The 10,913-nt window shown below is 45.4% G+C and overlaps 1 protein-coding gene across 1 annotated transcript; it reads right to left on the reverse strand.

Moving 5' to 3' along the window:
• Positions 1-4,262: 4,262 nt before the first annotated feature.
• LOC139704317 (syncytin-2-like) lies at positions 4,263-5,531 on the reverse strand. Its single transcript, XM_071607273.1, has 2 exons — positions 5,421-5,531; positions 4,263-5,039 (listed from the first exon to the last, which is right to left on the reverse strand). The coding sequence occupies exons 1-2, from the start codon at positions 5,529-5,531 to the stop codon at positions 4,263-4,265; spliced, it is 888 nt and encodes a 295-aa protein (XP_071463374.1).
• Between the last annotated feature and the right edge of the window lie 5,382 nt (positions 5,532-10,913).

Below are 10,913 nucleotides of genomic sequence, written 5' to 3' on the forward strand. Positions count from 1 at the left end.
TGAAAGAATATTTGCTAAGTCTCACAAGAATATTTTCTAAGTAACTTTACTTGAATTCAGTTTCAACTTTACCTTATCTCAAAGCCAAAACTCCCCTCCTCTAGGTTACATGAGTTATCAATATTTTCATATTCTCTTGGATGTTAGATAGTGACACTTATTCAAAAGAGCAGAATTTTTGTTTCTTTTGTATCAGAGATCTTACCCAGGGGCATTTAAGCACAATGTCACACCTCCAGCCCCATTTTATTTTATTTTATTTTTTGTACTGGGATTGAAGCCAGGGGCACTTAACCCTGGGCCACATCCCCAGCCCTATTTTGTATTATACTTAGAGACAGAGTCTCACTGAGTTGTCTAGGGTCTCACTTTGGCTGAGGGTGACTTTGAATTTACCATCTTCTTGCCTCATTTTCCCATCCTTCTGGGATTATGGTTGTGTGCACCTTGACCAACACAGTCGTCGTTTTGTTTGTTTGTTTGTTTGCTTGCTTTAGTATTTACTCAGTTGCTGAAGCTGTCCTTGAATGTGAAATCTCCCTGCCTAAATCTTCTGAGTCACTGAAATTACAGAAACACATCACCATACCTGTTCTTTTCAGTTCATACAAAGGCAGAATTGGGATGTCAAACAGAAAGAGAGCTGTTAAAATCACCCCATCTTAAATGGTGTCTTATTTCCTAATATTTAAACATTGGACTTGTTTTGACACATAATGAGGAAATACTATTTTAATCAGGAGACTGTTGATTCTCATTTTATCTATACAATTTGTTACAGTTCAAAACTTGATTTAATTTGAAAATATAATTCATCCTGTAAAATTTCTGTGCTTTCTGTTAGAACACTGGTTTCAATGCCTGTGCAAAATTATGATGAATTTACAGCTAGAGAGAAGTCTATATAATAAAATATTAATAGTATTAATTTTAATCATATTTTTTGTTTCATATTTCTAACTTAGTTAGCAATATGAAGAATTGAACTCATAACTCCTCTATCACTGAGTTATACTCCCAGATCTTTTTCTTCTTTGTTTTATGACAGGGTTTTTCTCAGTTGTCAAGGCTAATCTCAAACTTTTGATCCTCAAGCATCAGAAACCTGTATCACTGGTATTGAAGTGCATGACCGTGTACATGGCTATTTTGTAACATTCTTAAAGTTGAGTATACAAACTCACCTAATGGTACATTCCTATAACTATAGTTACTCCCAAGGATGAGGTACATTTTTTTTCTTTTTTAAAATTCATCCATGGTGACTAAGATGCAGATAATTGCTTTGAGAGAGCATACAACACTAGCCTTAAGTCATAGACTGAAGGATCTATTTCTAGTGAATGAAAAAAAAATATCAGATATATAATATTGTGTTGCATAATCACATGACATTTTGTTTGTTAACAGCAGCACAATGATGAGTATGTAACAGACTTAGTTGCATATGTATTCTAGATGATTAAAATAATATTAGTATGGCTTCAGTACATATGCTTTCTGAAGTTGCAGCTACAAAGCAACTGACCAATGATCATTTGCATGAATGATAAGCTTGTCTGGGTACCATGTGGAGGTGGCTTTTAGTAGGTCTTGGTTGTTAAAATTTATTTCTATAGTAGTCTTATAATACCCTAGATGCTGAAAAACTTTTTATCCTTTAACATTGCTTGGCTTAAATTTATGCACTACTCTTAGGAAGGAAACCCAAAAGCCTTTTTAATGACAGATCTACTATGGAAAATTGTCCCCACAAAGTTCAGATGCTGTGTAATATCAACTCCCTGAAATCAAAGAAAGGAAATGACTTACATTCTTGGAAAGTGAAGCCACTAGTAGCTTTCTCTGAAAAACTACACGCTGTGGCAACTGGGAGTATTTCATACAAAAACTACATTTAAATAGATGCTTATGAAACCAATAAACCAATAAACAAATATAACTGGCTCCTTGAGGATAAGGGAAGGAATCACACATGGAAAATACAGCAAGAAATGATTTTCCTCTACATTTAGAAGTGCTAGATCCCAGACTTGAAGTCAAAATCAACCTGAGAATTGTAAGTTTGTCTTCCCTGCTGTGGGTAATGCTCAGCTCCTGAGGAAAATGCTGGCAAAACCTATTCTTTGTTAAAATAAAATAAAAACTATAACTAAAAAATGTAGAAGACAGTCAATGACCTAATATTTATTTAGGCACAAGTTACACAAAAATACGGTCCCAAAATTTTGCAAGCTTTCATTTCAACTTTAAAATATACTAGTTTTGACCATTTTCCATCTCTTCATCTTTTAGAAAATGCCCCTCTGTTAGGCTCTGCCATTCTGGGACTGGAGGTGTTGTTTTCATCCTTTTGATCTCCCACCTCTGGCCCCAGGTGACCCTACATGACAGTGCCGGCAGCCAGCCCAGAGAGTAAACTGGGGGGCTTCTTTGCTGTCACCTGGCATAAGGTCTGCCAACTCCTCCCAAGACCCACATTCTGCAGGCCACACCCTAACTCACATGTCCCCTGAGATCCCTTCAGGACCAGGAGCTCCATACTGGTGTCGGTTTCCCCAATGAGGCACTTTCAGGGTCTTGGAGCAGACACTGCGCTCTGGTCCTTTCCAGAAGCCAGGCAGCCTGGCCTCAAGGGCACACAGCAGGTAGCACCCACAGCCTTAGGAAAGCGGGCTCCAACACTGCTCCCTTCACAGTGACGGAGAGTGACAAGTAAGAGCCCTAGAACAGAGTGCCAGAGACACCATCAAGCCCTGGAACCTGCGGAGCCCAGCGATCCGGGGACGAGGCCCGGTGCATGGAGCCCGGAGCACAGCCCACAGCCAATACAGGCCTCCTGCCCTCTCCACAGAGGGGACTGGGAGCTCCAGCCTCTCCTGCTCCAGGCTCTGCTGCCCTCGGGCCTGACCTCCAGCCCCAGCATGGGCGAACTCCGACTCCAGAGGCAACTTGCTCACCTGGTGCCCACCCTAGACCCGAGGGAACTAAAAGAAGAAGAAAGACCGAGAGGGGAACACTGCCTTCCCAGGACTGGGGACCTCGAGAAACCCTTTGGAAACCCATCCAGTTTGGCTGACAGGGAACCCAGCCGCCCGCCGCTGGGGCGCGGTTCCCAGGGAGGCGCTGGGTTCCTTTTCTTACCTCTAGAAATACCTGAGCTCCAGGAGTCAGACCCTCCTCAGCTGTGGACTTCTTCCTGCTGGCGCCCCCTGCCCGCACCTTTCTTGAGTCTCTCTTAATGATTATGTGACTTTTTGCACCACTTGGGGAGCAAAACAGAACACTTAGCCTCTTTTTAAAAAATAATTTTTAGTTGTGGATGAACACAATACATTTACTTATTTATTTAATGTGATGCTGAGGATCGAAACCAGGACCTCACACATGCAAGGTAAGTGCTCTACCACTGAGCCAGGATCCAAGCCCCACTTAGCTCGTTTTGAAACAGATCAACTCTGTTTGCATAAAAACAAGCAGACTGGGGTGAGTGCCGCGTCCGGCCAAGGGAGCCGAGTCCAGCGAGGGACGGCGAGGTTAAAAGACACACAGGACACCAAGGTTCTTCATCCAGGAGTCACACACTTTATTGCTAACACACTTTCTTTTATACCCCAAGCAGCAGAAGTGGAAAACTACCCAAAAGCAGGAGGGAGGGGGAGAAATTTAGTTTCAACATCTGTTATTGTCAGGTACCAAAACCTCCCTTAACAAGAAGTCCATCAGACCAGAAAAGGTCAAGGCATTCCCGTGGGACACATATGTCTCAGACGGACAAGCAGGAACAGAAAAACCACAAGTTCGCCATGGCCTTGTGAGCTGGCCACACTGGCATGCAGAACAAACTAGTGGAGGTTGGGCTCCAGGGCCCAGGGTGGACCTGCTGCCAACAAGTCCCCCTCTTTTGTTTTTTGCATGCCAGTGGGAGTCAAGTAGCCCCGGTCTTAGGTCATTCACAGCCCTTGCGATGCTTACCCGTCTCTGGGAAGGCCCCGATTCCCTGGCTTAGGTCGCACAGCAAGCGTGAAAGTTGCCCGTCACTGGGTACTACAAGATCAGCTCAAGGTGTTATGACCTATCAAGACATTATTGTGGTGAACGCTTAACCGTCTCCACCTACGGGACCCACGACCGTCACCGCCGAATGGCAGATGTGATTGGACCAAGAGATTAGACAGCAAAGATCCTAGTACAGGAAGGCAAGAGGGAGAGGTATGCATAGAGAAAAGATATGGCAGGAGTTCTTCTTTTAAGGAGGACACTCATCTTCGGATCAGTCTGAAGTATATCTCAGAGGGGCGATCATCCATCTTCAAGCGTTGACAGTGAACCTGTATCGGCTTAGAGGCTACGATATTAATTTGATCCTTAATGAATTGTACTATCTTATTTACAATGCAGGGTCCTATTGCCACTACTAGAAGGAGGCCTAACAATGGCCCCAATAAGGGAAGAAGATAAGGCAAAAATCCATTAAGTCCAGTCCAGAGAGAGTTATCAAATAATTCCCTCCTCCTTTTTTCTAGGTCTTCTTGGAGTTGTTTAATTTTTGTGCGAACTATGCCAGATTTGTTAGCATAAAAACAGCACCTCTCCCCAAGGGCTAAACAAATTCCCCCTTGATTGGCAGTAAGCAAGTCTAAACCCCGCCTGTTCTGAAGAACTACTTCTGCTAGGGAGTCTATCTGGTCTTGTAAGTCTTTAACGGTTCCCGATAGGGTTTGCACATCATCTATAAGCTGTTGAGATAGGCGGCAGTAAGAATGTATAGCCGTACCCAATCCCGCCGTGCCTGTACCCACAGCAGCGGTTATTCCAAGGCCAACAAGGAGTGGTAAGGCCTGCACAGCTCTCTTGTGTCTTCTAACTAAGGTGTCTAGGCTAGGAATGGGTAGGGGTTCATCTCCTGAGATAATCGTGATATCAGGAAGCAGTAATGCCAGAACGCAACCACCAGTCCAATTTGATGGGAGCCTGGGAAAAGCTAAATTTCCACCACACATAAAAACTGTACCATTAGGGGGACAAATGGGAGGAGTAGGTGAGGAGTAATTCTTTACTAATGAGCAGTTCCCAAAGGAAGAGACTCCAACATCAACATCATAGGTATTATTCTGCATCATGCCCAGAAGGCATGACATAAAACCACCTAAAGGATGCACCTTAAAGGGTAGCCCAGATTGACATGTGTTGTCATCACCAATGGCATAATTAATTGGGAACACCAATGGCATGACTGCACCTGCCGTCATGCAGAGCCAGCAATCACCAGCAAGGGTAGGATTGGAACTGTTAAGTAAAGAAAAGGTAGTTTCTAGGATATCTAATGTATTGGCATCTAAATCAGGAAACTGGGATTTGGGCAATATCAAGGGGTGGTATGTAGGCTTAGGGATCTCTGGCTTTAAAAGCTTAATCACCTGAAGGTGTTTGATAGCATCAGTGGGTCCCCCTCCGTCAGAGACTCCGATGGGGGCCTGCATGGGCCAGCAGGAAGGTTTACCCACGACGCCCTCACATCCCGCCTCCATTAACCGAGTCGTGATGCCTTCCCCTCCCCGGTCACCAAGAAAAGGAATAAAATTATAAGTGGTCCCCCCTTCTCCACAGGGGTTAGTTAGGATGGCCTCAAAATACTGTTTTCCTTGATTATTAACACAAATTGAGGCCGATGTATAACAGGAGATGTGCATCGCCAGGGTGTAACGACAAGTGCGGAACAGCTTCCAAGAATCTCGGTCGGATTAGGGACAACAAGTCCGGGCTTATTAACACATACCCATTTTGGTTGCTTAAATCCTCCGATGTTTTGATTGAGTTCAGCCGCCATATAGGCTACTTTAGTCCCACAATCAATGCTCTGGATATAACCAGAGGGGGCCAAGTGCCAGGGCCCTCCCTTACACTCACAAGGGGCTCCAAAAAGATATTCATGAATATTCCCAGGTGGGGGGTCAAGCCCTCCTTCAGCAAACCTGTCCAGAAGGAATGCCACAAGCAGGATCCAGCTCATGAGGTGTGTCTCGGCACTCACTTGAAGGGGTGAGAACAACAGCGGCAGGATCAGCCATCTTGGGAACTTCATTTTGTCTTGAATTTTCATTCACCGGTCTGGTGCAGCGCTCTGGGATCCAAATGGGCTTCTCAGTTCCTGGGGGAAAAACACATACAACTCCCCTCACTCTAGCTAAGAGTGGAGCCGGGGGTTGCCACTTTCCGGTGGATAAATCTTTCCACCTTATTTGAGCATCTTGTACAGTGGGAGGGGAAAAGTGGCGTTGTGCAGCCCTGCGCCCTCCAGTGTCAGTGAGTAAAAAATTTAAAGTAAATAGGGTTATGCTTAGAAGTGCTTGTGGTCCCTGACAATTCCGGTATATCTCCCCCTCTTTTGTTTTTTGTAAATAAGTTTTTAAATGTTGATGGGCTTGTTCCATGATAGCCTGTCCCTGTGAATTATAGGGGATTCCAGTCTAATGATTAATTTCCCATTGTGTGCAAAACCGTTGAACCACCTGGCTTACATATGCGGGACCATTATCGGTTTTGAGGCATCGAGGGGTGCCCATGGAGGAAAAGGCTTTTAGAAGATGACTGATAACGTCCTTAGCCTTCTCTCCAGTATGTAAGGTGGCAAAAATGAAGCCAGAATATGTGTCAGTGGAAACATGTATAAAGGAGAGCTTACCAAAGCTAGGGAAGTGTGTAACATCAGTTTGCCAGACATCATTAGGTTGTAGTCCTCTTGGATTAACCCCAAGGGAAGGAGAATGAATAAATGGTGCACAGGATGGACATAATGAGACAATCTGTAAAGCTTGGTCTCATGAACATCCTGTGTGGAAGCGTAAAGACTGTGCATTTAAATGAAATTTGTTATGGAATTGTAAGGCCTTATCATATTCGGTCGTCACACAGGAAAGGCTGACAGCATGAGTAGCAGCGTCTGCTTTTGCGTTGCCCTCTGACAAAGGTCCAGGGAGCCCTGAATGGCTTCGGATGTGGCCGATGTATAAAGGATCTCGTCTAGCCCAAAGGAGAAGCTGAACTACCTGTAGTTGTTCTGTGATGGTTGATTGCTTACCAATATATGATGCTGTTTCTATGACTAGAGCCAGATTGGCTACATACAAGCTGTCAGTATATACATTAAGAGGAATAGAACTATAGACTTTGAGAGCTATGATTAAAGCTTCAACTTCCGCCTTTTGGGCCGACTGACCTGACACAGGTTGTCAGAGAATTTGAGATCCATCAAAAATGACGGCAAATCCATTTTTGGCCCCATCTGTATATACAGTTTGGGCCTTTGGAATAGGTTCCCTTTTCATAATCTTTGGGAAGATAATGGGACACTTTTTAAAGCCCTTCAAAAGTCTATGTTGGGAAGTGATTATCAATCTGACCCTTGAAGCTGCACAGGAAAAGACACCAAAGGTCATGTTCTTGTTGTAACTTGTGTATCATATCTTGAGTGTAAGGTTGAATAAGTATGTCAAAGGTTTTTCCAAACAATGCATCACCCAAATATTTAGCCTTCCAAATTAAATTAATAACTAGCTCATAAAAGGGAGTCAGTACCCGGGGGTTAGAAGCCGGCAAGTGGACCCAATAAATGGGACCCGTTTGCCAGAACACTCCCGTGGGAGTAATTTTAGAAGGTAGAACTATAAATGACAAGGGCAGAGAATAATCTATCTGTGTAATCTGCATGTCCTGCAGAGCCTCTTCTATTAGCCTCAGTGCTCGTAAGGCTTCTGGTGTAGGTACTCTACATGACGTAGGAGAAGGATCTCCTCGCAAGAGGTCATACAGGGGTTTCAGCTCTCCAGTTGGAATATGAAAGGACGGGCGCAGCCACTGTATTTCTCCGAGGAATGTCTGCCACTGATGTAAAGTTTTGAGCTGATTTATCTGGAACTTGGGTCTCTGGGGAAAGATTCCTGTTATTAATGATGTATCCCAAATAATTGTAAGGGTGTTGAAACTGGACCTTTTCGGGCACTATGACCAGCCCTGCCCCTTTTAGAAGGGATTGGAGGACTTCATAAGATTGAAGAACCCTTTCTTTCTTGGGCCCTGCCAGTAAGATGTCATCCATATAATGAATGAGGTAGAGCTGTGGGAACTGCTGTCGAAAGGGTCGTAAGACCTCAGCTATAAAATATTGGCACATTGTAGGACTATTAGTCATCCCTTGAGGTAGGACGGTCCATTCATACCGTTGGTAAGGTTCCCTAAAGTTTGTTGAAGGCAAGGAAAAAGCGAAACGCTTTCGGTCTCTTGGGTCTAAGGGGATAGAGAAGAAACAATCTTTTAAATCTATGACAATAAGGTGCCAATCCTTTGGGATCGCAGTAGGAAAGGGTAGCCCTGGCTGTAAGGGTCCCATGGGTTGCATAGTTTTATTAATAGCCCGTAGGTCCTGAAGAAGCCTCCACTTCCCAGACCCCTTTTGTATAACAAAAATAGGGGTATTCCAAGGGGAGGTAGAGGGCACCACGTGTCCTAACTTAAGCTGGTCTTGAACTAATAGGGAAGCGGCCTGTAATTTGTCCTTGATAGGGACCACTGTTCTACCCACACAGGGTCATCTGATAACCAAGTAATGGACAGTGGAGGCGGCCGCACTTCAGTGGCCCCTAGGATAAATTTCCCAGTCCTCTCCGGTCTCTTCCCCGCCGGGTAACCTGTTCCGCTGGATCCACGGGTGGGTGATATTCTGCCCTCATGTCTCTTTCCTAGTCCCCTTCCGGGGATCCATCCCATGTCTAGCATTGTATCATTAACAAAGTCATTATTTCCTTTCAAAGTCTGGGTAGTGAGAATAGCCCCCATTTGATGAAGCAAGTCCCTCCCCCTAAGGTTCGTGGGGAGTCCAGTCACTACATAAGGCTGGAAATGGCCACTATGTCCTTCGCCATCTCTCCATTTTAAAAAGGAGGCACTTCTTTTTGGTCGGGTTTGTCCTATCCCCTGTAATATGGCCGAGGGAATCTGGAGGGGCCAGGCAGGTGTCCATTGTTTATCAGAAATGACAGAGACATCTGCCCTCGTATCTAGTATTCCCTTGAAAGCCTTGTCCTGTATCTCAATGGTCAGGTTGGGACGCGAATCCAAATGAGCTACCCAAAAGGCCTGGGGAGTTCCAGTGGAGCCAAAGCTGCCATCGCCCCGGGTCCCACGGAGGGTGTGCCCAGGAATGGAAGCTAAGGGTAGCAGCAGCAATTGAGCTATACGCTCCCCGGGGTGAAGAATAACAATTCCTTGGGTAGCTTCTACTACTATTTTTATCTCTCCCTGATAATCAGCATCAACAAACAACCCCCGTAAGAATCTTCAAGCCCCACTGAGGTGCGCTACCTCGTCCCAACACTGGTCCCACCGTCCCCTCTGGCAGGGGTCCAAAAACCCCAGTAGCCAGCGTCTGGGTCCCATTTGGGGAGTTAATACCACTTGGGAGGTGGAACTGAGGTCCAGTCCTGCGCTTCCTGGTGTTCCCCTGGGGAGTTCCCAGATAGAAAGGGGTTGGTCAGGGGGAGGCGGCAGAGACGCCCACTCCCCGGGGCACTGTTTCATTCCTGCACTGCCCCATACACGTTGTCTTCTGGGGCCCGGGGCGGGCCCCTGCTCCCGTTTCCCAACGATATTGGGTTACCCTGGATGTCAAATTTTGACCTGCACTCACTACTCCAATGATTTCCTTTATGACATCGAGGACAAAGTCCAGGCATTCCTCTGCCAGCACCCTCTCTCCTTTCCGGGCAGTTTCTCCTTATATGTCCCTCTTTTCCACATTTAAAACACCCCTTAGAGTGGGTTCCACTGTTATCAGATTTTTGCATTCCAGTCTTAAGGGCAGCAGCCAAAACCTGACCAGTAATATGAGACCCATCTATATCTTTGCATGCTTGAATCATGTCATCTATACTTTTGGCCCGGGAGGACTTAATAGCATTTTGGCAGTAAGTGTTGGCGTTTTCATATGCCAGATGTCTAATAAGTGGCACAGCCTGTTCCAGATTAGGGAATATTTTTCTAGCCACCTGCATTAGGCAGGCTATAAAGTCCGAATAAGGTTCAGAGGGCCCTTGAGAGATCTTGGAAATTTTTGCTTCAGTCTTAGAAACGGGCAGGGCTTTCCAGGCATGGACCTCAGCTGAGGCTATTTGAGCATAAACACCTGGGTTGTAACTAATTTGTTGGCTTATGGTGGCATACTGCCCAGTTCCTGTTAATATTTCGGCATTTCGCCATTGATAGCCCGCATTCAGGTTAATCTGAGCCAGCTCGTGGCACCTTTCATGATATTCACTTTTCCACAATAAGAAATCCCCTCCAGATAACACAGCTCTGCAAAGTTGCTGCCAATCATTGGGTATCAGTTGACTGGCTGAGAAAGACTCGAAGAGGGTCAATGTGAAAGGGGCATGAGGTCCATAATTAATGACCACCTCCTTAAGCTATTTTATGTCCTTGAAGGCTAGGGGGACATGGGCTCTGGCCGGCTGTCCATCAGCATCCACGTTTTCAATCATTGGAAAAACCTGAGCTGCTCTAGAACCCCAGTGGACCCCCACCCATCTAGTAGGGGCGTCCTCATTCCAATCAGGATTATAGGGAGGAGGTGCGGCAATTGAGGGGGCCCTAGGCACCCTCACATTTGCCCTTTTAAGGCGATGTTATAGTTTTTCTATCTACCTTTCTAATCCCTCCTCTTCCTCAGAGAGAGAACTGAGGTCCTCAGGATCCTTTTTGGGCTTAGAAATCTGGAGACATTTCCTAACCCCCGAGCCCGAGTCCTCAAGAGGACACTCATCCTTTAAGGATTCTGCCATTTGCTCTTCCTGCACCTGATTAAGGGCCTGTTCACATTCAGCAAGTTGATCCTTGATTTTTACTTTATCTGTTAATAA

The sequence above is a fragment of the Marmota flaviventris genome, unplaced genomic scaffold (genome assembly GCF_047511675.1).
Source record: "Marmota flaviventris isolate mMarFla1 unplaced genomic scaffold, mMarFla1.hap1 Scaffold_49, whole genome shotgun sequence".
Taxonomy (NCBI): Eukaryota; Metazoa; Chordata; class Mammalia; order Rodentia; family Sciuridae; genus Marmota; species Marmota flaviventris.

Coding starts and splice junctions, on each gene's coding strand:
- LOC139704317 (XM_071607273.1), bottom strand. CDS start 5,531: ATGGAGGCGGGATGTGAGGGCGTCGTGGGTAAACCTTCCTGCTGGCCC. Junction 5,040..5,420: donor ATGCTATCAAACACCTTCAG/GTGATTAAGCTT, acceptor TACTCCTCACCT/ACTCCTCCCATTTGTCCCCC.